The 26998-nt window shown below is 38.6% G+C and overlaps 1 protein-coding gene across 5 annotated transcripts in view; it reads right to left on the minus strand.

Moving 5' to 3' along the window:
* Positions 1–12977: 12977 nt before the first annotated feature.
* The window catches only part of LOC111330856 (uncharacterized), a 53507-nt gene continuing 39486 nt past the window's right edge, over positions 12978–26998 (minus strand). For 4 of the 5 annotated variants that reach the window (XM_022935821.2, XM_088728976.1, XM_088728977.1 and 1 more), the window contains 8 exons: positions 24133–24198; positions 21316–21531; positions 20215–20259; positions 19420–19641; positions 18773–18985; positions 15797–15866; positions 14148–14203; positions 12978–13426 (listed from right to left, as the gene is read on the minus strand). In XM_022935821.2, the coding sequence (XP_022791556.1) occupies positions 14149–14203; positions 15797–15866; positions 18773–18985; positions 19420–19641; positions 20215–20259; positions 21316–21531; positions 24133–24198 (887 nt within the window). In that variant the 3' untranslated portion in view covers positions 12978–13426; position 14148. The remainder of the gene's footprint in view (positions 13427–14147; positions 14204–15796; positions 15867–18772; positions 18986–19419; positions 19642–20214; positions 20260–21315; positions 21532–24132; positions 24199–26998) is intronic. The other variant, XM_088728978.1, reaches the window with a different exon arrangement.

The following is a 26998-nucleotide window of genomic DNA, read 5'->3' on the forward strand; positions in this document are numbered from 1 at the left end:
GTGTGATTGCATTTAACTCAGTCTTTAATTTAGCAGTCATCCCTTGTTAGGTACTGGTGTCTATTTCCATCTCCACAAACAAAAGTAAAAACAAGTTGACGGTCATCTCCAATTTCTGACCTCACATACTTGCCCCCTATGAGCTTGTATTCTATTATAGGGTTCCTTTCTGTAATCCAAAATCTCACTGCCCCTTCTGTCACAAAAGCATAATCACTATTTTCGTTTAAAATCCGTTCATCCCATTTGACTCCCAAAAAGCTGTCTAGGTCGTGATTACAAATCCGATAGACTTGCTTGTTTCTTTCCCTTTTTGCACGAGCAGCAGTGGCAATACTCACTTCAAAGACCTCCTCCACAGAAATTTCAATCCTGATTTCTGGATCGTCCTTCCTTCCAGAGTATAGCTTTCGCTTCACTTCCCGATACAAGCGGTCTTGGAAGAGATGCAAACGATCGTCTATGGATTCCATGGATGGTTTACATTTATGTTCCAACCGCATAATAGGAAATTTATCACCATCATATGGCCTCCATTCGTCAAACTTATCACTAAATCCGTTACAATGTATTTTTACTCGCTTGCCTTCTTTGTCGACCTCTTTCGACTCGATTTCGTAAAGGCGATTGTCCTTTTGACGCTTTGGTATTCTGCCCTCGTCAGCTACAGCTTTTAACGGGTTTACTTCGTTGATTAATCGCTTCGGCGCTTTGATTTCTCTTTTTACTCTGGCCGCCATGTTTGTTTTTATCGTTTGCGCATAAAACTTTTGGTCATTCGCGCATGCGAAATATGTCCGCGAGAGTCTGGATGCAAGTCAAAGCAAATGTTAACCCTTCTATGAAATGACTTTGATATGTACCCACATCTAATAAACAAAAGTTTCCACGTTTAGCTTCTTTTTTTTTTTTTTTTTTTCGAGCGAAGATTACATTAGATTTTGGACGGGCGTGCACAAAAAGTTGCGTAAGCGCCAGTTGCTCGACATACCTGCGTGGCCAGTGCGACGAAATAACTTCACGGGATTGGAAAAGTTTCAGTTACAGCAAATTATACAAAAAATCTTGAGAGATTTAGGCTTGCATCTCATTTAACGTTTAAAGCGACATATCAATGCTTGCAACCATGATGTTTTATATGAACCTCGCAAACTTTTAAACACGTTCTCTTGTGATACCTGCGAAAGTATTCAGAATAATTTCCGGTAAGATTTCGCGGACAATCTGATCGATTTCTCTTACATTGTGTTCTGAGACTGAAACTTTTCACCTCGAGCAAAGCTTCGTCGCACGGTCCAAACAAACATAGCAAGCAACAGAGCTTGTTGTATTTGTGCGTGAATTCATGTTAATTGGATCGCGGCAAAGGATAGGTACCTACGATACTTCCCCTAAACTAATCATAGGTGGTGACATAATTAAACAAGTTAGCTCAGTCAAATCTCTGGGTGTACATATTGACGAAAACCTTTCATGGAATATGCACATTGAAAAAATAGCCAAGAAAATCGCATCGGGCATTGGAGCAATTAAACGTTGTAGGCCTTTTGTTAATCGAACCACGCTTGAGTCCGTTTTCAATGTCTTAGTTCAACCGTACTTTAATTACTGCAGCGAGGTCTGGGGGCATTGTAACAAGGGTCTTTCGAATAAGCTCCAAAAGTTGCAAAACCGGGCTGCCCGTATTCTGACCTTCTCCAGTTATGACACAAGCGCTGATCCTCTTTTTGTGCAACTTAACTGGAGACGGTTAGATACTCAGCGACAAATACAAGTGGCCACCATGGTCTATAAATCTATACATGGTCTTGCGCCCGACTATCTTGGTTCTCTTTTCACTAAATATGATCCTCCATATAATCTAAGGAACTCTGAAAACAAACTAGCTGTTCCATTGCCTCGCACCAATTTCCTGAAAAATAGCTTTAGCTATAACGGTGCGGTTATCTGGAATAGCTTGTCCCCTGAATTGCGGCAAGCAAAATCACTTCAATCCTTCCGAAATGGTTGTCGCAATTTCTTCCTCTGAATCGACAAAACACACACGGCATCTATGTAAAGCAGAATTTCTTTATTTTTTTCTATTTTACTTTTAAATTTTAGATCATGTTTATATAGATTAAAATAGATTGTAACTGTAATAATAGATTGTAATAATATTATTATTTTATCTGATAGATTTACCGTGTCTAAATAAAAATAAAGTTCAAGTTCAAGTACGTGTTAAAACACACGAAAGGACTCCAAAGGACACTTCACTCTGATTGGGCAGAAAAACACAAATATTTTCTGGCACCAATCAGATGCCAGAACGAGTGCGACCGTTTGGAACTAGTCTTGTAAGACAATATCCCCAGGGGCTCTTCTGCCCTTAACTTGAAATCGACTCACAGCCCCTGGGTCTCCGAGGATGTCCACACGCTAAAATACAGTGGGATTTTGATTTTCTTCGAGGCCTAACTCCGGTCCGTTTGGATGGATTTTCGATTGGGAGGTACGAGGAGAATCGTGCATCTTTTGACCTTAATGCTGCGAAGTTTGAAAGCGGGGCAATGCGATTTTCGGGGTCCAAATCGCTCGGGCGCTTGAACCCTTTCAAAACAAGGCTTCCACCCTTGTCTTTCTTTAATGCTTAACGTTAACACCGAAATCAGACTTATTCAAAATCGCTCCAAAAAAAACATTTTTTAAGGCAAAAGGACGACTATGCACCACAAGTAAAGTAATTCAACGTTTATTTATCAATGAGTTATGTACATAGTCGGCAATATATCATTTTAGGTGAGGGAAACGGTAAATCAGGTACATTCACTATAAAACAACGGTCGGCTACACAAACAAACAGATTGTATGGGCCCCCTGTGTTCTTACCGCCATCTTGATCTGGTTTACTGTGTTCCTAGCCTTGTATTCGGAATACGCTACAGTTATGACTTAAAGGTTGACGAGATGGTCGAGTACATTCCAGACTTCATTCTGCAGTTGTAAAATTATTGTTTCCAACACATCGTGTGCATGTCAACAGTGTCAGTCCTTTCAGACTTGTGTTTTGGTATGTTTGAAAACATATTGAGGTTATTTAATATCTCGATAGCCTTTGGACTGTGTATCTTTTTCTTATTAAACCGCTTTGTCAAAAGATCGATCAGACTCTTATCAGCTATGTCTTCATACGCAATCTGGCACTGATCCCTCAGTGTGCGCTTCAATAACCATTTCATTTATCAATCGTAATACATCGATTTATTACACGACTCGGGCAGTCAGAGGGCCAATAATTAAAATAAACCAATCGAAATGCTCTATTGCCGGTCCAATATTCTCTAAGTATTGGACCGACCACTGTCCCGAATGGTCCCGAATGATACCGCACTTGTGTCCCTACGAACTTCAGTCGTATAATAAATCTCTTATTAACCAAGCTTGCTCGGGACCGTACTGGAAGAATATCGGCCCTCGGTCTTTTTTGTACGGACCTCGCTGCGCTCGGTCCATACTGTCAAGACCTCGGGCCGATATTCTCCCAGTACGGCCCTCGCGCTTGGTTAATAAGATACATATACAGACCGCCATACAGTGAGTAATCGATGTTATAAGCCTTTATGCGTTTCTATTTGTATTTTCTTAGAGTGAGATATCCTTTTGATTGATAAGATCCTTGAGTGAGTCTCTATATTTCTTCATAGCTTGTACCGGTGTTGTTAATTTTTCCTTTATTGCTTCATCTTTTACATGACTCTTTATTGGACCAAGTGTCTTTCCTTCTTTAGCAGCTTATTCCTTCACACTTAATATTTCATTAGCAGATAAGTTTATCAATTCTGATGGCAGTTTGAAACCTTCATCAAGTATTGATAATTTATCCTGCTCGGTTAATTTATTATCAGGATTCAAGGCTACAGGTTTCCGTTTAGGTTTTTTAATAGCAAAAAATTCACCATCACTATCCTCTGGTTCTGCTGTATCTGGTTCATATGAGATAATTCAGTCATGTTGCAGCGTCATAATGTCTCTGTTCCAGACATGGTTTGCTGCTACTCTGGTTTATGAATGTAACCAGGGAAATTACAGTACAAAGACCCAACGTTTCGACACTCCTGTCTAGCGCCCTCATCAGGGGTGATCTGATCGTTGCAGCAAGAGGCCCATCTCACTAAGTAGCTTTCCTTTTTTCTAACGAGACGTGAATAGGCGTCAGGTAGTACAGCGATACATCATGATTCAAAGGGGCGCGGGCGGAGTTGGTATGCCAAGCTTCCAAAGAAAGGCGCTGGTGGTAGCGGCGATTAGTGGTGATAATTTTTAGAATTATCCCGGCACCCAATTATATGGTTAGTTGGGCATGTGTGCTACCACAAAGCTGAATTTTCCTTTTTGTAAAAGAAAACCGCTTTCTCGTGGTCTTTCAAACGAGTACCAAACTGACATTTCGTCTGTTCGATATACTCGTGATCACAGGCATTGCACGGAATAGAATAAATAGCGTCAGGATCCCTAGGTTTGGCAAAAATATGCTCCAAAGTCTGAAAAGGGTTTTAAACAAATTTCATGTTGTGGCTATTCAAAATTAACTTGATACAAGTACGATGATGCGGTTGATGAAGGATATGAAGCGCTTGATGAAAAAGAGGCGTTTGACGTTTTACGTTTGACAGTAATTTCTGCGAATGGAATGGCAGAGACTTTACCAGTCTTGAGGAACAGGTAACATTTATCGAAGAATTCAACGTGGTACCAAACAACTGGATAACATTGAATTACACAAGCCGTACGGCAACAAGATGTTCATGTTTGGAGAGCTGGACCCAAATCAATGTGAACCTATTGAAGATGGTAGTCAAGTGCATTACAACTATCTTTTATTCCTAGACTGTCAATGAAAATACGAAGACTCTTGAATACATAAAATCGACTTACCGCTAAGCCAAGAAATCACATAAAATGCTTGCTGATTTTTTGAAGACAAGAAGATTTTTTATTTCAATCCTTCGACAGGAAACAGTACAAGAATATCTGTTCTCTGACCGCAACCAGAATAAAGGTAAATAGAATTTCAGTTGTAGCATTTCTTATGAAAACAGAAGATATGAAGCCATAAATGTCAAGTACAGTGGAAAAAGAGAAGAATACAAAGTATGCGCAGTGATACCTGTTATTGCAACTCAGAATATAGAAGACAAAAATACATTGAACACCACGGATTTTTCATCGATATAATGATGTGTGTAAGCAGCAGAGTTTAGTCATGTCGAATTTGCCGAAAACTTCATCCCAAGCTTCTGTGTAACTCTGTACAAATAACAAGGAGCGAAGTTTACATTATCTGTCGTCACTCGGATGGACAAGAAACAGTTGTACACAGCACTATCGAGAACACGTCAGTTTAATTCATTCACTTGAACTTCAAAGAGTTGAATAACCAGTATGTCGACAGAAAACGAGCATTATTAGAATTGACAAACACCAGATTTAATAGCCTTTACAAAAACGGTAAGATCTATTGGGTGATGGCATTTAAATGGCATTTAACGAGTAAAAAAAAAAAGTCGGGTTTACATGAAAAAGATCAAGAAGCCGTGTATCGAACTTGTTCTTAATGCTCCTTCAGCTAACAAGAAAGAAGATAGAAGACTGGAGGAAAAGTCGTGATAGTAAAGAAACTGTGGCAATCGTTTCTATGGACTTATCAAAGGTTTTCGACAGTATCCCTCATGCTCTCTTGCTTTCCAAACTCAAGGCTTATGGTCTTGGCGAGATGAGCACTGGACTCTTGAGGAGCGACCTTTTTTCAAGAATACAGCGCGTAAAAATTGGAGACATTTTCTGCGGAATGGGAGTTAGTGAGAAGAGGAGTCCCCCAGGGAAGTGTCCTTGGCCCTATATTTTTCAACATTCACATCAATGATCTATTCTTTCACATTAGGCAGGCAAACTTGAATGCCTATGCCGATGATCAACAGTTGTACTCGTCTGGCAAGGACCTCGAAATGCTAAACACACGACTGGAATACGAACTTGGAATCGCTAACAAATGGTATGAGCGAAATGGCATGATTGTAAATCCAGACAAGCATCAGGCAATGGTGATTGGTGCAAATAGTGAATATGAATTTTCTTTTCCTGTTAAGAATTCAATTGAATTATTGGGCGTAGCTATCGACAAGGATTTGAGCTTTAATTGTCACATCTCACAGACGTGTGAAAAGGCTAATAAACAATTTGGAGATTTACATACATACATACATACATACATACATACATACATAGGTACATACATACATACATACATACATACATACATATACATGTACATGTATATACATACATACATACATAGGTTAGTTGACCACTCCCCATGGGGGCTTTTCAGGGCCAATTCCCAGCCCAGGGGAGGAAATCCACGACACAGCCGTAATCTCGTGCGTGGGAAATTGACGTCTTCTACCCCTAACCCTGCAGGAGACGGGGCCTGCGGTTTATTCGTCCTCATCCGAGCAGACTAGAATATCTATCCATTTCTTGATTATAGAAAGGTAGCAATTTCTCCTCACTTATTTTAAGACCTTGAGCATTAGTCCGGCCGGGACTCGCACCCTTGACCTCCCGCACAACACAATCCGGCGTTCTAACCAAAAAAGAAACATCATGTACCAGTAATGTAATGCTGCGTTTATATGAAGCTTTTATTCTACCACACTTTCAATATTGCTCTCTTATTTGGCATTTTTCTGGCACTAGAAATTCTGATAAACTAGAGTCTTTGAACAAACGTATTTTACGATTTATTTTTTAGTAATCCACTGTCTAGTTATGATGATCTGTTAAAGAAAGCAAAGATAGCATCCTTATTTACTGGAAGACAATATAGAACTCTAATGGTAGTTTTTAAGAGCTTATTTGTTTCTGTGTCCTGGATATCTAAAAGAACTTTTTGTTCTTCGTAATTCCAGTTATTCACTGAGAGGAAAGAATATTCTGACTCTACCTATACCAAAAACAACAAAATATGGTCTTGAGTGCGTCCGATATCAAGCAGCAGAAACTTGGAATTTGCTCCCGGACAGCATGAGAACAATTACATCATTTAAAGATTTTAACATAGCCATAAGGAAAACGAACTTTTAGTAGTAATTTTTTTTATTATTGTATTGCTAGTAGTTCTATTTATAATTTAACAGACTTATGTATTTTTTGTTCTCGAAGATATTAACTCAACAGCTCTACTCCAGTCTGAAAATTTGAGTTGAAATAAAGTATATGTTATGTTATGTTTAAAAGCTTAAAGAAACAGAGGATGAGCACATCGAGGAGTTTGCCGTTAAATACAAAACTATTGAAGAAGAGATCTAATCCATTGGGAAAGCAGAAGAAGAAGATAGAGAATAAAGTGGAGATCGAGGATGTACTACAATTAAGAGAGCGCATAGCCAAACTCGACAAGAGATTCAAAGACACATTGCCAAAGCTGGATACTCAGAATTTTCTAAAGAAGAAGCGATGGAGAAAATAATAAAACGAAAACGGGAGATTATCGGAGACAATGATTAATTTTGACTAAAATTTTAAGCGCGAGGGCATTACTCAAGTGTAAAGACAAAATGTGAAGCTTGTGATTGGTTGACTCGTATCCTCGGGAAAGTTCCTAATCGACTTCCTGTTTCAATGAAACTATCGCGTGGGCAAAAATGTCAATATCATTTGTATTCGAAAATCGCTACACTGTCACTGTATCTGTCTCTGTCTTTCTCACTTTCACTACCACCCCCAGTGTCAGTGTCCCTATCATGATCACTGAAACTAGCACTATCATTGTCACAGGCACTGTCTCTGTCACTGCTACTACAACTGTCTCTGTCACCGTCACTCTCTCTTGCCAAATTACAGTCTCTGACTCTATTATTACCATTGCTACTGCCTCTGTCTCTGTCAATGTCCTTGTAACTGTCAGTTTTATTGTCTCTCTCACTTTCAATGTACTTCTTCATTTTGACTGTCATTGTTGTCCTAATTTAACTGTCAGTCTTTATTCTGTCATTGTCTCTGTCACCGTTACTGTCGCTGCCATTTACCTGTAACTCTTATTTTCCCTTTGTCTCTGACGGTCACTGTCCATTGTGCTATCATTCTGTTGGTTCACGTCACTGTCTCTGACTCACGGTCACTATCACTTTTTACTTCCATTGTCATTATTACTGAAACTGTCACTATCACTATCAATATCAGTGTCACTGTTCTCTTCCTGTCCGTATTAAGACACAATCTCTGGCTCGATCTATGTTAAGGTCATTGTCTGTCGTTGTCACTGTCACTGTCTATGCCACTGTCACTGCCCTGCCTTGGTCACAATGACTCTCTGTCTCAATGTCAAGGTAGATTTCTCTGTCATTGCCACTATCCCTGTCACTGTCACTGTCTCTATCACTATCTCTGTCAATATCACCGTCTCTCTTACTGTCAATGTCACTGACACAGTATCTATCACTATCATTGTGCCTGTCTTTTCACTGTTTCTGACTCTGTTTGAAAGCAATCCTCGCAGTGAAAATGAAGCCTGAAAAAAAACTCAGGCCCGTACGAGATTCATACCCACGACCTATGCGATACAGCTGCAGCGCTCTACCAACTGAGCTAACAAGCCAACTGGGAGCTGGTCATCATGTTGGTTCGTATAAAACCCGTGAAGTTATGAATAAATGACTTTGAATATATGAAAATCATATATGTGTAGTGCGGTTGTAAGAAATGTATGAAAGCGATCCTCACAGTACTAAACACTGCGTATTTAGTAGTGAAAATAAGGCCTGAAAAAGAATTCAGGCCCGTCGGGATTTGAACCCATGATCTCCTGTCCGTCAATTTAACTGTTGTCTGTCACTTTCACTGTTGTCTGTCTTTTTCAAAGTTACCTTCCCTGTCAATGTCATAATCTCTGTTGGTGTTGATACTATCACTGTCAATGTCACTGTCACTTTCGCCATCCCGCTAACTCTCAATGTGTCTCTCATTATCACTATCATTATCCGCTATGTGTCCGTCACTTTCTCTGTCACTGTCAATGTTACTGTCACTGTCACTCTATGTTAACGACCTCCTTTCAGTTCCTAAACGTTGTCTATCTGCCTCCTATGTTGATGATTGTAAATTGTATTTGTCCTTTTCACCTGCCGAATTACCCACGTCCATCCTCGCCTTAAACGAAGATCTTACGAGAATATCTCAGTGGTGCTGTAAAAACTCTCTTTTGATTAAGTGTCACTTTCTCTGTTACAATCACTGTCACTGACGCTGTGAGTGTTATTGTCGCTTATTTGCGACTGTCCCTGTCACTTAATTGTCTTTGTCTCTTTCTCTTTTCCTGGACTGTCTTTCTCACTGTCACTGTCTCTCTCACTGTCAGTATCATTATTTCTTTTAATGACACTGTCTCTTGTACTGTCAATGTCCCTGACATTGTCTCTTTGACTGTAACTGTGTCTGCTTCTTTCAGTGTCACGTTCTGTGTCTGTGTCGCTGGCTCTCACTGTTACTCTCCTGGTCGATGTCTCAGTCTTTCTCACTGTCACTGTCTCTGTGATTTTCACTGTCACTTTCATTGTTTCTGATTCAATGAATTTGCCTTCACTGTCACTCACTTTCATGCCTAAACAATTACTTTTAATTTCACTGTCATGACACTATTGTCCTCTCTGTCATTGTCACTGTCAGCATCTCTGTTCCCATAAAAGTCGATGTCATCTTCTCTAGTGTCACCATCACTAACTGTCACTGCCAGTGCCACTGTAACGGTCACTTCCATCACCGTCAGTGTCGTATGGTCTCATTTTCAGGTTTACTTCTACTATCACTGTCACTGTCGTTGTTACTTTTGCTGTCACCATGTCAGTCGATGTCGCTCTCGCTGTCAGTATCAGTTGAAGTTTTCTGGTCTACAGAAGAGATGCCCCCGACTACATCAATTGAAATTACTGCCTTAACTCAACCATTACCCTCTCTGCGGACGACTCTAAACTCTATGGAACTATGGACAATCCTTGTGTAATCTCTAAGTAAAAAAAACTCCCTCAACAACCATCAGGACTTACCTTGACGGCCGTCAACTTTAGTGCCTATCTTCCGTCAGTAACCTCGGCATTACGATCTCTAATGACTCGTTGTGGTCCGAGCACATAGAAGTCACTGTTTCTGGAGCCAACAAAACCCTCGGTCCCTTTAGATCTCAGCACCAGAAAGCTCTTATACTGTGAATTAGTCCGGCCGAAGTTGGAACTGAATATAGTAGTGTTTATATTAGGGAGTACTTGCGTATCTTCGAATCATACTATCGAACTCATAAACATGACAATAATTATAACTTAATGTACGAACATAACTATGATATTGTAGGAAATCATATTTCATTACGACCATTGAATTTTGGAATTTGTTACCATCGCGCATGAAGGCAATCCACTATTTTCCTCTTTAAGATCAGCCCAAACAATATTTATATCTCAAAGATGTGCCTCTATCTGATATAGCGCACTGGTGTGATGTCAGCTCCCAAGGATTAAGAAAACACAACCAAATGAGAATATAAGTAATAGAAATTTTTCTTGAAATTGAAGCAAAAGATGGAATTAGAAAACGTTGTAGCAGTTTTATCCCTCATTTTGAAGTTTCAGGAATATATTTATTTCAGCAAAGTCAACATTGGCGGTAAGACTCATGTTTGTGTTCCCGACTGTTAGCTGAAAAGAATAGGAAGTAGAGCTGTGGAATAGCCAAGTGTGTTATCGGCAAGTCGACATGGGACTAACACAGGGGCACTAAAGGAGGACAGCTTTTAGTAGCTAATTCTGAACAAAGCTATAAAAGGTCAAAATATTCTCAAAGCATCTTCATTGCACAATAAAGCTGCAAGAGTAATTTTAAATCTGCCCATTGGGTCATCTGCTAGTGAGGCGTCTTCATTACACAATAAAGCTGCAAAAATAATTTTAGATCTGCCTATTGGGTCATCTGCTAGTGAGGCCCTGAATAAACTTAAATGGAAAACTCTTGCAAGACGTAGGGCCGAGCATAGGGAACTTTTATTTATAAATGTCTAAATAATTTATTTTTACATCATTTTAATATAGAATTTAATAAAGATAATCATGATTATAATACTAGATGTAAAAATAATATCCGTAAGAATGCATCTAGTAGGAAATGGGGGCATTGGACCTTGACAAATTTTACCTCAAGTGATTGGAATAAATTAGATGTTTCAATCAGACAAAGCCCATCACTAGCTATTTTTAAAAGAGCGTTAAGAAATGTAAATAGTTTCTAGTCTAACTATTATATATTTTTATATTAGTCTATGCTTTTCCTTTTTCTTTTATTTTAATTTTTGAGGACTCTTTTGTAAATCACTTATTTGTGAAATTGATATCCTCATTAAAGATTATTATCACAAGCGATTTCACAACTTTAGGGACACGCTCTGTACTCCGAAATATTCAACGTGGATTCCTTCTGGCAAGAAATTTGTTTATGATGGTCGATCTATCAACCGAGAAATTACCCAAGGCTTTTTTTATCATCGAATGATCTTCGTCATACCTCAGTTTTATCAAAATGAAATCATGATGTAGACATCTTTCTTAATCTTTATAAAGTCATGCTGAGACGTTTGATTGATTGCTGTTTTCCACTACCTAATCGTGTAAATACACAAACGTGTGTGTAGAACTTATTTCAATATGTAGCAGTTTTTTTTTCTTTTAAAGATGTGGGTCGGAAAGATGATGAAACTTGGACGACAAGATTTTAAGGGAACACGCTCTTTTGTGCTTTATTCAGTAAAAATCGTCGCATTTTGTAATACCTGTCTTACTTTAGTTCTAAAACTTGTCGCACTTCGTCATAAAAAAGTTCTCGAACTTTGTAATAACAGTCCATTGCAGCTTTTAATAAAGAAATCTCCGAACAGGTTTCTTGCCCTCATAAATAAGAGGACGGACAGGGGGAAAAACTCAATAACTTTTTTGGGAAGGACTCCTCCGGGGAACACTCCCAGGCTGCGAAGGTCGGGATCGTTATTTTTCAATGGCGCTGGCACAGTTAACATAATAGCTAAAAATCCTCTCGTTGCAGAAAGTGCGAGAAGCTTTATCACATAGTGGGACTAGTGTTATTGTAGACGGGAACAGGTATTACAAAGATGCGACGATCATTACAAAGTGCGACAGAACAAGTAAATTGTTGCACTTCGTAATAAACTTGGTATACATTCCTTAATTAACAGTTCACATTGGTCATTTTCATAAATTTAGTTATTTATCCATCGCTTCACGACTTTATTACGCAGTAACAAAATGACCAGTTTAGGCTTGTTAGCTTAGTTGGTAGCCCACCGGTATCGTACAGGTCATGGGTTCAACTCCCGTACAAGCCTGAATTTTTTTTTTAAAGTAAACCTCTTGTAGAAGTCCGTAGAGAGCTTCAAGTTTGTGGCTTAAAGCCCACCAATTACGCCCCTCCTCCTAAATAAGAAATATGAAATGGAAATACTTCGGAAATGGTTAAATAAAAGGCATATTTGTAATATGGGTCAGGTAGTATTCTGATTCAACAAATATATTGTACTATTAAGACAAGCTCAGCGTCCGTCGTGATAAAAGTAAGTTTGTCATCCAAACAGATGACCACTGTAGACACACACAAACAAATGACAATTCGCATTTGGGATCTCAGTGGAGGAGCGAACAAGAGTCGCATGTTTTCGGGGTCACTGTCCGGCGTTAGATGATTATCACCCTTGTGATATCAAAGAATAAACAAGCAGAGAAGGGCAAGGAACGATTTACTTTGAAGTTTCAAAATCGCCGACAAGTTGCAGCAATTGTATAACCTTAATGTACAACGGGGAAGTACCTGACGTCTAGTATAGTACACTACTTTCACTTCCTATTTTGTAATAATTAAAATAATGGACAAAAGAAAACGGAAAGTATACTTCTCTAACATTATTTATTTAATAAAACTAACTCTGGATATTTCTGTAGAGGTTACACAGTAGAAGTTCGCAGCCAAGGCATTTCAATTTTTGAGTGTTCTTCACTTGAGTAATGCAATACCAAAACCAAACGACTCGCAACGACTTATCACATCAGGACCGAATATCGTAAGGAAAAAAGAAAAGGAAATACACATGGCTGGCAAAAAGCGCGGAATTACACGGGAGATCAATTGGCTGCAAGTGGCGATTGGTGTTAGTTTTCATATGATCAGTAGAAGCGGTGGTGCTACTTTTGTTTAACCACTGAAAGAGGTTAGTAAAACAAAGCAAAGCTCAAGCAATCCTGGATTAATTGCGATCTTCCATCTACAACAACTAGGTGATTACATTTGCTGTTGTTATAAGTGGAACCACAAGTTACACTCAGCCATCTGTACCAACCTAACAAAAGAAACCGAATAAAAGATTTTTACCTTTAGTAAATCAATGGTTAATCCAATTTAACCCATATCAACTTACATACATTACCTAAATATTTCAAAACAAATCGATGCAAAACAAATGACTCTATTTGAACCTCATCAGCTGCAGCTGTACATCCTGGGGGAGAGGAGAATCTGCGGGTCTGTAGCCTCCTCCCCCATGAAACCTGAGGGTTTGTTTATTACTTGAGTGACACCAAATTTCTTGAAACAACAGGATCGCATGTTAGACATGTTGCTACTTCTCAAAATGAAGTTTCAAAATTTACTTGTCTTGAAGTGTTTCTTGGCTCTGTTTTCATGATCAAAGTTTGGAACAAAATTCCTGGATCTCCCCTGAGTCGAACAGCGATGCAGTCCACAAAACACTTTTGTTGGACGCAAAAAAGATTTCCTTCTCTACACAAAACGCCAATAAACATAATTAGACAGAAATCCCGCTTTCCACAGCTGTTCTGAGTATAAACTTTTTACACGATCATGTAGCTGGAAACTTTGACACTCATAAACGGAGAGCCAAAATTGACTAATTTGTTTGCACGTAAAAATAAACAATTCCACGGCTAATCAAGGCGCGTATAGTATCTATAAATTAATGATTTTTTTAATTCAACATAAGGAGGGAGAGCTCCTTACAAGAAACTTCTCGCAGCACCCAGAAAAGTGAGCTAGTGTCTTACCTTAGGAACCTAAACAGCTGTCCTTTGCACAATGCCAATCTCCATTATCACATTTGCTACAAAGAATAAGACGAACCTCTCACTAACTGGCTCAAAATTTTATGAACCAAAGCTTTTCAATTCCTCAATTCCTCAAGATAGAGCAAATACGGGCAAACGCTGTCATCTCGAAATATCCTTATTAAGGACTATCTCAGAGTTAAGAAATTGTACACCAATCTCATTGGACAAGCAACTCTTTACATGAAGTGATTACCGCGTGGTATCTCATGAATAAAAGTCCTATACTTTCGAGCAAACCAAATTTCTACGGAGGTCGATCTAGGAGCATTCGTACGAGGAATTCTCAAATTCCCAGAAGGCACGAGGTGCAATACTGTAAAGTATCGTGTATAAAATCTAAAAGGTATCTCACGCTATTAAATTGTACTCAATTGTCTTATGGTTAAATAATATTGCCCGACACTGACAGAACTTCCTCTAAACTTACTAATTTCGGAGGAACAACGAACTGAATTAATTTTTCAGGAAACAAAAAAAAAACCCATTTACTTCTTTGAAAGTTTTCTAATCGGCGAGAACAATTGGGAAGTTATTCATTTCTTCTGGGGATTCGATAAGTCGAAGGTAAGCCAATACAAACCGCATTTATTTCTTTGTTCGGTTGTTTGTTTCTCAATTAACGTCGGATTAATTGATAATTCATGATTCAATACATTAATTCGCAATTTCATCTTAACTCTCCGGGTACAACTCTTTACAAAAATCAACGTACGCTGAGACGTATTATGGATCTAATCTTAAACAAAAGTAACAATTAGAAAATAACTCAGGTTCAGATCGGCAATTTCTTTGTTTTGTCAATCTCTAATTTCAGAATAACCTAACATTCACACTCAGCTCAGTTCATATTTCGGAGCATTTACTTCGCCTTGGGCTAACAATAGTAATATTTCAAGATGACAGCTTTGAAAGAATCTATTTTTGACGAAGATGTTATTAAGTTCGAACTCTTTTTAAAACTGACATTCCTCTGTCAATTTATCTCTGTATCATCTTTCTAATCAAAATCCAAGTGTCTCTAAAAGTAACATTTTTTAGCAACTTCCTTAGGTGACATGGTATATTTTGGTCATGTGAAAGGTACCAAGTATTTAAATAAAAGCCAATGGTAAACCACTAGGACTAACAGAAGTCTCCGGAGTAAGAAACTTTATTGAAGTGTCAAATAACTCTAGAACGTGATCAACGTGCGGGAAATGTAGGAAAAACAATGGGAAGGCTTGCAAATCACTCGCCATACGGATTCACAAACTTTTCTCGTGTTATCTCAGCCTTCCGTGTGGGTTTATCATAATTCTCGGGAAAAAGTGCTCTATTGATTAAGTGAAGAATTTTACACCTCCCGTTGATTTCCTCTGAATTCAAAACATACGGGTGGTTTGACCCACAGATGAATAGGACGGAATCCGCCATCAGTCATTCAAGCTTTTCACAAATACATAACGGTATGAAAACTCTAAACATAATAATCGTTTTGAAAAGCTTTTTAAATTCAACGTTATGTTTCCTTAAAGGTGGGTCACTGATACAGTTGGGATAGCATAACTCATGAACTCGGCTCCTCTTCGATTACAACCAACACTTACCACAATGTGCACTGATCCTGAAGCAGTTTCAAATCACCATGCAAAAACTTCTGACCGTCATACATACAGCCTGCCAAAATAGAAATTTCAATTAGTAGTTGTGAGAAAGTGTATATGACCACTACGATTACCCTTATTGTATTCAGGTTCTCTACTGCCTTACCCGCTAAAGACTTACTTACAGACTGCTGACAACATTGTGCATATTGACATTTCAAGACTATTAGTAATAATAATAATAATAATAATAATAATAATAATATATGTTAATTGAGGCTCCCCCTTAGGGGCTTCTCAGCCACAATGTAGACTACAATGTAGTAATGGTCCTAAAGACTGAGTGGAGTACAATTCAGGGAGAAATGAGGCGAGTGATTTGAAATTACAAGCGCGATAACCCATGAATTGTGCGACATGAAGTTCGATTACCAAATAATTGTGTCAAGAACAAAATGCGAGGAACTCAAGAAAGAAAAATTTAATGTGAGATCACAGACGCGTTAATTCGTGTTTGTTTTCAATGTGGGCCTCTCGATCTGTTCACTTAAGAAAATTTTCCTCACTTTGATTATCACATTAGCTAGATAAATAATTAGTTTAAATGACCAATGGCTGAAAGTACCTACGTCTGTTGGCTGCTTAACGATTCAATTTAGCCTGTCCGATCAAATGTGTTTGAAATAAGACGGGTGAAATTTGACAGTTTGGACTTGAAATAGCAAATTTAGCCAGTTTAGCTTAGCAACATTCATATCCGAGCATTTCGTAACTGACACAACTATTTGCGTAACCCAGGTGCTCATTACATCACAATTTGCTGTAAATTGGCAGGTTTATTAAACAAACGGCTGCGGCACACTGTGTGAAAGGAGCGTAATATGCTGGCCCTTATTTCGACATAAATGTTAAAAATGCAGTTGCTGATCACCAAACGTGCTAAGAAAAAATAAAATCACAAATTTCTACTTTTTGTGTATGTTGAATCACATATGAGACAGGTTGATAAGAGTTCATCTGAAAAGCAAATATCGAGTTATAAAAAAAGCGCACCAAATATACAACTGGACACCCAATATAAAGGATAATTTTACGCATCCCTTATACCCCATGGCCACTTAGTTAGCCGCGAAGGCCTGAAGCGGAAACGGAACTCGGGTGGAGCTACGAAGGATAACTCCCTAAGTGGTGCACCCAATGGCTTACTGGATCTTACGCATATGTCGAATCTTATCGCAAGGCGAAAACAGGCAGGAAACGTTCAACCGGCATTGTGACCATAAGAAGAGAATGAGAATAAAGCAGACCCTGGGATGTAGCTGTTCCCTTCAATGAAGTGTGCGAACACTCTACGAGACTGGAAAGTAAGTTCAACTGGAGGCAGAAATGAGACGTTTACAGACTGGAGACATTGGGAGTCAGAGAAACTAGACGAAATCAACTCGGGAATGCTGAGGAGCACCTGAAGATCAGTAGATATACCCAGACGAAGAGAGCAAAGATGATGTTCATGAGAGACGAGAGCTCTGGTGTATCGGTATCCTGTTTTCAGTACATGGGGAAAAAAGGCTTGACAGCTGACAGATGATCGCACTATCACAGCCTGAATCAACGCCGGAATCCAGCAGATAACAATCATACTATGCTACCACGAACAACATTGAGCTAAAAGAGATAGAAGATATTCCGACCGACTGGAAGAAAGGTATTCTAGTAAAGTTGACAATGGAAGGCCAATGGAAGGCCACCTCAGCTTGTGTGGCAGCTAGGGGAGGGGGGGATAAATCTACCCTCGATAACTTGCAAAGTCCTAATTCGAGTCAGATTAGACCGAATGACGATGGCCGTTGACAAAGTCACGAGAGATGAGCAGAGGGGAATTAGAAAAGATATCTCACGTATTGATCACATAGCCACACTTAAGGTCATTATAGAATAGACAACCGAGTGATCATCCCCATGTACATTTTATTCATGGACTTTGATAAAGCATTCGATTCGCCAGATAGAGTAGAATATTCTTCGTCATCATAACATCTCTAACAAAGTCATCAGAGTCATTAACGCTCAGTACAAGGACTTAACTTGCTAAGTGCTCCATGCAGGAACTACGATTGAGCCCATTAAGGTCAAGACCAGTGTGAGGTAGGGATATCTCTTTTTGCCGTTGTTGTTCCTTGTTATACTTAACATCTCAAAAAGCAAATGAGGGAAGATCACTCCGTGAACATTCACCCATCGCTTAGAAGATTTTGACTTTGTCCACAACCTCCGCTCACTAACACACCGCCTGACTGTTATGAAAGTGAAAGTAGAAGATTGGCGGACGGATGGGACTCAGAATCAACATCCATCCATGGTGTAAAACAGTAATCATTGGAACCTTATGGAAAAGTTGTTGAAAGAACAACCGAGGTCACGTATTAGGGAAGTGCCACCTGAACAAAAGAGAACAAAGCTCAGGACATCCAGTACGAACGTGAAGTCTATCCCTTTGTACGGCTCAAAAACATGGACGTCGACAAAACTACTGACCGGAAGGTTCTGAATATCCATTGGCCAGAGGTCATCTCTAATGAAGAACTATGAGAACAGGTACAACGGAACCTTCTAAACGAAAGCATTACAGTAATAAAAAGAGATGGACGTGGATTGAGCGTACGCTCTGGAGGCCTGAAAATAATGTCGCCCGTACTGCCCTTGAATGGAACCCATAAGGGTCCAGAAGAGACCGTCTAAAGCAGTCCTGTAAATGCTCCCCAGCAGGAGCAAAGATGGCGTAATCAAATCTAATGTTAAGCATCCCTGAAAAAAAAAAAACTGGAAATCTTGAATGCGGGTAACACTGTATTAAGCATGTGCAAACTAACTTAAAAACTCATCTGTACCGAATAATTCATTTTTTTTTTCTTCCTTGAAAAACTGTAGGTTTCTCCATGGGGGCCAAATGTTTATCAACAAATCAAGTGTTACCCTTACCTTGCTGAATGATGGCTGGACAAACAAGGCAGCACCTCTGTTCCATTTTCAAAGGTGTTCTACAAAACACTGGAGGACAAGTAGTCTGGGTGCATTCAGGTTTGCGATCACTTCCACAGTAACAAGAAGTGCACTCATCTCTTTGCCACATTTCAGCCTCTCGGTAGTATTTTTTTGTCACTGTGTCATAACACTTGCTAGTCGATTTCACAACTACAGAGTAATACGATAGAACAGTGTACCACTGAAACTGGATTGCTTCAAAAAAATTCAACTGAGAATTCAAGAGTATAAACTGATACAAAACACAACAATTATGTTTAAAAAGTTGTTCTTAACAGGTTCTAATGACTTCAGTTGCATTCAACTGAGCAAGGGCATAAACTGATACACAACACAACAAATATGTTAAACAAGTTTTTCTAAAAGGGTTCTTATGCCTTTAGTTGACTTGCAATAAACGGAGTTGCATTCATTTTTACCAAAAGTAAATTAAGTGACTTGAGTGTGCGACATTCAGGTCAAAACTTTAAGGTTCATTTTAAAATTACCAGTAATGATCTCATAGCAAGTATTAAAAACAAAAAGATTATAAAAAACCTTCACATACCAGTAATGAAATATATGAAATAAAAAGCAACCTTTACCATTCTCATCCTTGCACTTTGGACAACACTGGCTGCTATCACGGAGAAGATCTTTACAGGGAGGATCTCTTTCACACATCTGCACAGCACATGCTGCCTTACCACTTTTGCCACAGTAGCATGTTGTACACTGATCCAACTGCCATGTCTGACCCATAAGGTAATATTGTCCTGAGCGGACGTCTCGACACATCCCTTGCTGTTTTCCATGATTGATGCTCACTTTGAAAGATATGAATTCAATTTTGCAATAACTGTTAGCACTTCCACAACAAAAATATTACGCAAATCAAAATATCTAACGAAACCAAGTTAAGCCACAGACATAGTACATGTTTGGTTTGATAATGAAAACAATTGGTTGGATGTTATAGAAATTCTACAAATTTCTTTTACTACTGTTTGTGATGTATTAGTTAATCAACAATTGGGTGTGACAATAGCTAAGCTAGGATCCCACTAACTGGTTGTTCACCTTTAAACTATTATATCAATTCGTCAGTAACTATGATCATCGACGAAAAAGGAGCACAACAGCAACACATGTTAAAAAAACATTTGCGAGAAATTTGGAACCAATTTGAGTGCAGACCCTATAGCATTACTTTTTGAAAATATAGCTCAGGTACCAAAAGGTAGTGTGTGTATGAGTATTAAGATTTTAATCCAACACCAGTAGCCTGTACAAAAACATTACAATGAGTTACAGGGAACGAGAAACATCCAGGAGAAGAAGTACAAAGTGTAGGTCTATAGAGTCAAAATTTGGAATATCTAATGCTGCAGAAAACATACCTAGGACGGTGTCCAGTTTAGTTTTTGCAAAAGCCTTGATAAGATCTAGGAAGCAGACAAGTGAGATTAGGAACCAACGATTAACATCAAGAAGATTGAAAATGGATCTTTGCAAAGCTAAACTTAACGATGAAGTATTCGATATTTAGAAGTGTTGATCAGAAACTCTTAATTGTCATGGAAAGTTTAAATAATGATTTAGTAAGTTGGTTTCTGACGAATGAAATAATGAACTTTCACTCAGAGTGAAAGTCACTTCATTTAGAAAAAGGGAATTTTGTTTTAGTTCTTCTCCGCCTTGCCTGGATACAATTTCTAATGCCGCTATCTTCTGGACCAACATTATTCTCTTAGAGATATGAATCGTTAAATTGTAACAAACCTGTAACTGTAAACAAAATTATGGATGAACTTCCAGAGTAATTAATGAATTTACCATACTGATTTTTGAAAAATTTTCGTTGGGAAGGATTGTTCCATTTGTTGTCTCACTGGAATGACTGGTTTTCCCAGTCAAAAGGAAAACGCTCCTAGTTTGTTATCAGGAAACTTATGATGCGTGTATCACGTTACGTAATACTCTTGAAGAAAGAATTATCATTTAACAGTGAGGCTAGTGAAATCTGATGCAAACAACTACAGGTACTCCCTCTGCATTGTGGGCAAGTTGCGGCTCAACAAAAAATGGGAAAACAAGAAAAAAAGATCGTAAGTTAAATTACTTTTATCTGTGAACAGAACGTTAGAGTAACTCCATAAAGTTCAGGTTCTCCTTTCATTGAGCACATTGATAGTTTCTGTCGCACCCCACAAACAAACGTTTCGAAGTACCAAAGGTGTCTAACATCATGAGATAACCAATTCCACAAATACAAAAAAAGAAGATCCACTCTAATCACCTCTCAACCCCCACCCCGTCACCTGTCACCCCCTACCCCCACTCCTCACCTCCTAAACCTCACACCCTCCGGAATAAACATACCGTAGTTAATCCATATGAGGAGAATCGGTACAGATATGAATGTACTCTCAAGAAAAAAACCTCGAGACTATTTTTGTCTTCCTTTTATTTTCCACTTTTTTACTTTTACGAGGTATTACCTGCATCCGTGTGTCCAGAAGTGGTAGAGTCTGTCAAGGGGCATACAGGACAACACTGTCCCCTGATATAAAAAGGGTCTTTACAGTCTGGATGGCGGCATACTGTTGCAAGGCATTCTGACGTGCCGTTACGACAAACACAGACAGTACAATCATTTGGTTCCCATGTTTCTTCCTCTCCATACAATTTGTTACTGGGTGAATCATGACACTTAGCTAACCATAAAAAAAGAAAAGATTTGCTTTAGTGGTGTCAGTTACACGAGAAAGTCCACTGAAGATATTCCTACACTGAGATTTTTGTTCATTTTCACCTATTTTTTGTTGTCTTTACAAGAATGATTGTTTGAATGAAAAGCAGTAGTTCTTTGGAATCCGCAGTATCTGCAGCCCAGGACTTTGAATGATATCGATCATTTTGGTTACATATTTAATGAGGTCTTGCTGAATTTACATGAGTGTTTAAGCATCACATTCCATGCAAGGAATTAATATACATTCACGTAGGTAAGAGAGCAGAGATATGAGCAAATCATTAAACCCGTCACCTAACAAATTATAGGCATGTCCTTATAGTTTCAGAAGCACATGGTCTCTAGTTCTGCCCCCTCCCCAATGGACAGGATGCTATTCCATTAAAGGTTACCCACCAGCATTTTGTTAGGTTTCACTCACAGTTTGCTGTAGCCAGTTTGCATTGCTGGGTTGTGGAGTCAGGTACCAAGGGTGGAGTGAGTACAAAACGACCCACCCATAAAGCTGGTGTCTGGACTTCTTCATCCAGCGTACAGAAAGCTAATTCTTAGGCCTTTCTGTTTCCCTCCCCCACCATTTATATCCTTTATAAATGTCCAAGAGTAGACAACTCAAAAAATAATATTCTAGATTGAGCACACAGGGTCCAGTGAATTTGCAGTCTGTTGATACGAAACAACAACTAACAAAGAGCTAACCACTGTTTTAAACTTACGTCTGCATCCCCAACCTCAAAAAGCTTTAAATATTCTTTTTTATATACAAATAACTGATGCATGGAATAATTACCAAAAGAAATTGCTAAGGCGAGTGATTTCAACATTTTTAAAAATAGACTCAACTATTATCTTATGAGTGTTTTACGCAAACATTAAGGTATCTATTTCTATCTTTATATCAGATGTAAATATTTTAAAATCATTTTTAGGAGATAAACTAGAAAGGGAGAACCTCTTTTAGCTCCTTTTCACTTCTTAATTGAATCATGAATAAACAGTTATTATCATCAGTTACTACAAACTATTGATTATGTTAAAATAACATTCAGATGCTTTTGCCAGTCACCTTCCCGTCTTTTTTGATATATCTTTGGAGGGTCATCATGTCATGGCTTTTTGTCCCAATAAGTCCAACTTTTGTCCCAAGTTACAAATTGGGTCTAGACCCCCGCACAATAATGAATGCGTCCATAAACAGACATTTGTAAGAATTTCAAAACAAACCCTTGGAAGAAAGTTTCTCATGGCAGTTTGATAAGGGGTGTTACGAAAACGAAGACCTAAGACCTAAGACTCTGTCTTCGTTTTCGTAGTACGAAAGCGAAGACCCAGTAAACAGAAAACCGTAGAAATTACAACTTAAAAACTTACATTAAACAGCAACAACGCTTAGTAATATTTAACAATTATTCCACGAGCGCGCTTTGGATATGAGATGATAGATAGCCAAGGAGGCGCGTAGCGCCGAGTTGGCTATAATCATCTCATATCCAACAAGCGCGAGTGGAATAATTGTTTTATTAAAAACGCCCTCAAGTAATTATTATTTTGTAAGAAGAAACTGGATTTTTTAGCTCCCTTTTGATTTTAAGCTGACGCGTACGCTTACCATATTTGTAGATTATGGTATATTGGCTGATAAACCATAATGGCTAAGCCAATAAAAAGTGCTGAATTGCATTATCCAATGACCAGTTTTTAATAAAATACATTACACTTCACGCGTTCCTTTCCATTATTATACTATCCATATTATTATACGGCCCATCTTGTCTGTTCTGTTTCGCTATGCGAGCCAATAGGCTATTTGGTGTTGATATTCTCGAGGGTTTCCTCGAGTAAACGTACAACACATATTATTATTCTGGAACAGCAGGCAGAATTCGAACGCCAGCCGCCTTTGATTTATAGTTAGCATATTGCGTGACAGAATAACAGAGAACGCGTTCTGTACGCAGGGTCTTCCCTGCATTAGCCAAAAGAATTGCTTACTTTTTAAGAATAATTTTGCAGCAGAGAAAGCTTAACAACCGTCAGAATCTATTTTAGCTATGAAATACAGTAGAAATTGATTATTTATTGACAGAACCCAAGAGTCATTTTTCCCGTACAGAACGCGTTCTCTGTTATTCTGTCTCGCAATATGCTAACTATAAATCAAAGGCGGCTGGCGTTGGAATTCTGCCTGCTGTTCCAGAATAATAATATGTGTGGTAAGTTTACCCGAGGAAACCCTCGAGAATATCAACACCAAATTGGCTCGCATAGCGAAACAGAACACTGAAAAGACGGGCCGTATAATAATACGGGCAGTACAATAATACGGGCAGTATAATAATGGGAAGAAACGCGTGAAGGTGCAATGTATTATATTACTAAGCGTTGTTACTGTTTAATGTGCGTTTAACTTGTGATTTCTACGGTTTTCTGTTTACAGGGTCTCCGTTTTCGTACTTTGAAAACAAAGACCTAGTACGAAAACGAAGACCTGGGGTCTTAGGTCTTCGTTTTCGAGGGTCTTCGTTTTCATAACACCTGTTTGATAAGTATTAGATTGGTATACCTTTGCCAACTTGAGGCCTTTTAGTTGGAAGTGTTGTGTGCCTCTCCTTTTGCTTTGCATTTAATTCTGTGGATGTCAAATGTATTTTAATCAAGCCCAGTTCAATGATGAAACTTGTCAGGAAACCACACCTAGATACCTATGTCAACTCAGATGATCAATGTTAACAGTTGACTCAAATGTAGAATTACTTACTTAGACTTATTCCTTCATGAAAGAAGGGAACTGTAAGATGCTAAAAAAGTACATTTAAAATGGAGTACACCAGGCTTCAGAGAGAAAAATATCAAGAAATATTTGAATCATCTATTCACATGCTATTTTGATAGCGTGAAACAATATTTCCCCCTTTAGATAAATGTTGAACGACACAAGAGCACTTCCAGAAATATTTGGGGGAACAAATATTTATGATAACAGCTATAGTTGAGCACTCCATCTTTTTTCCCTTTTTGTTGTAAAGCTTTCCTAGGGGCTAACTGCTTATATTGCTCAAACCTTAAAATAATACTTCAATGATGATAGACCTTTTTGGTTACAATGAATACATGAAGTTCATATATTTTGAACTGCGGTATTAGATACGTATGATGCACGATCCTCGCAGTAGAGCGCTATTTATGCAATAGCGAAAATCAGACCTGAAAAAAATCAGGCCTGTACGGGATTTGGACCACTGACCTCTGCGATACTAGTGCAGCGCTCTACCAATTGAGCTAACAAGCGATCGGGAGCAGGTCATGATAGATAGACCTTTTTGTTGGGTCACAACCCACACAACAAAGTTTCAATTTCTTGTTTTTATTCTGGTTCAGCCTTGCAGGTTTTTTTCAGGTCCTTAGCAATACTGCTATGGAGACAGCTAAATGACTATAAAGAGCACTTCACAGAAAATGGATTTATGTGTGATCAATTTTAAAGGGAAAAACTTAAAACTTGAGATACCATGATGCATCTGCTGTAGGTACAAGGCAGTACCAGTAGTTTAGGCAATTAATCATTTTGAATAAAAAAATTAGCCACTTCAATGGACTCGGAAACACATAAAATGCATTGCAATGTTTTGCTGCTTCTAATTAACTTGGGGTGACATGAAAACTCAGCCCCTCAAATCGGAGTAATGGGTGTCTTGAAAACTCAGATCCCCCAAAACTTCCACCCCTAGGTGCCTTGAAAAACTCAGACCACTTGGTTTTTCAAAAACTCCTACCCCAAAAAATCTGACTTCTACAAAACTGCAACACTTGATGTCTCAAAAACTCAGACCCCTACAAAATGCCACCCACTAGGTGTCGACCCTAATTCTGATCTATTAAAATTGAGCATACTCACGGATTTAAATGACAAAATATAGTTTAGTTTACTTGCATCTTCAAAGTAAGAGTTGGCTACAATACTTTCCATGGGAAAGAAATTGTGCATTAAGAGGTGATCAAACAAAATATGATATAATTTAAGATGCTAATACCGACCGTGATAGAATTTTTAAATTTGGAAACACGATATCACAAGGATGACAGCACCTTCTCTTTTGGGCGACCCTAAAAGCCGGAACGGCGGAATGGCAGAATGGTGGAAAATGACCCCAAATCCTAAAACCCAGAACAGCAGAAAATGAGACCAAATCCTAAGACGCGGAATGGCGGAAAATGACCCCAAATCCTAAAACACAGAACGGATAAAAGAGCATGTTGCACAAATTTTGTACAAAGACAGTCAAGCGCTTGGCTCATTCATTCCCACGAAGATAACATGTGTGACCAAATGTAGACTAGTGTGAGAGCAAGAGAGGTTTGCATGGGATCATGCACATGGGAACTTCTCATGGCATGAGAAGACAAAACAAAGTTGACAGAAGGAAGCTGTCGAGAAGAATTTGAAGAATTTCTTCGCAACCAGGTGTCCAAAACACCACCATCCTACTATGAAATTTACGGTTTACATTTCAGCGGAAGAAATAAACTTTCTGTACAAAAAAGAGGCTATTTCACTAATTTGACTAATTTGCATGGTGAGAGTAGATCCTGTCGGTAAAACCCCGCTAACTAGTTCATTACTTGTTTGGAAGTGTTTTTTTCTCCCAGAAAGCCTCAAAATCGCTTGTTTGGGGCTCTCAAAGTTCAGTGGTTAATTCAGCTCGCTCTCCATAGTTAAGAAATGGATGCCTAAGCTGCCTGCCTTGTCGCATTTCTTAACTATGGAGAGCGAGCCGAATTACCTGCTATTTAACAATTATTCCACGAGTGCGCGTTGGATATGAGATGATAGATAGCCAACGAGGCGCGTAACGCCAAGTTGGCTATAATCATCTCATATCCAACAAGCGCGAGTGGAATAATTGTTTTATCAAAAACGTTAAATTAAATTATTAAATTTCATTAAATTTTTAGCTCCTTTTAATTTTAAGCTGACATGTATGCTTACTATATTTGTAGATTGTGGTATATTGGCTGATATACCATAATGGCTAAGCCAATAAAAAGTCTTGAAGTGCATTATCCAATGATCTAGTTTTTAATAATAAGCTTTATTCGGAGCTGATTTTTTTTTGAAGACTGACTGCCAAGGACAGATTCTAGAGGCAATATATTTGAACTACATTTATAACGGCTATGTAAATGCCACAGGACCCATTACCATAGAAACCCGAAACCACAGATATTTAAGATGGTAAGCCTGTGACTGCACATTCTAAATCATTATGCCTTTTGTAAATTCAGTTAACCTTAGGGAAAACTAAGAAGAGGACAAGCGATACAATATCTGAACTTCTTTGGTCTGAATTATTACTTAATCATCCATTAACTAATTTATCGGCTTCCTTCTGTTAACTTTCTTTTGTCTTCTCACGCCATGAGAAATTCCC

The sequence above is a fragment of the Stylophora pistillata genome, chromosome 7 (genome assembly GCF_964205215.1).
Source record: "Stylophora pistillata chromosome 7, jaStyPist1.2, whole genome shotgun sequence".
Classification (NCBI taxonomy): domain Eukaryota; kingdom Metazoa; phylum Cnidaria; class Anthozoa; order Scleractinia; family Pocilloporidae; genus Stylophora; species Stylophora pistillata.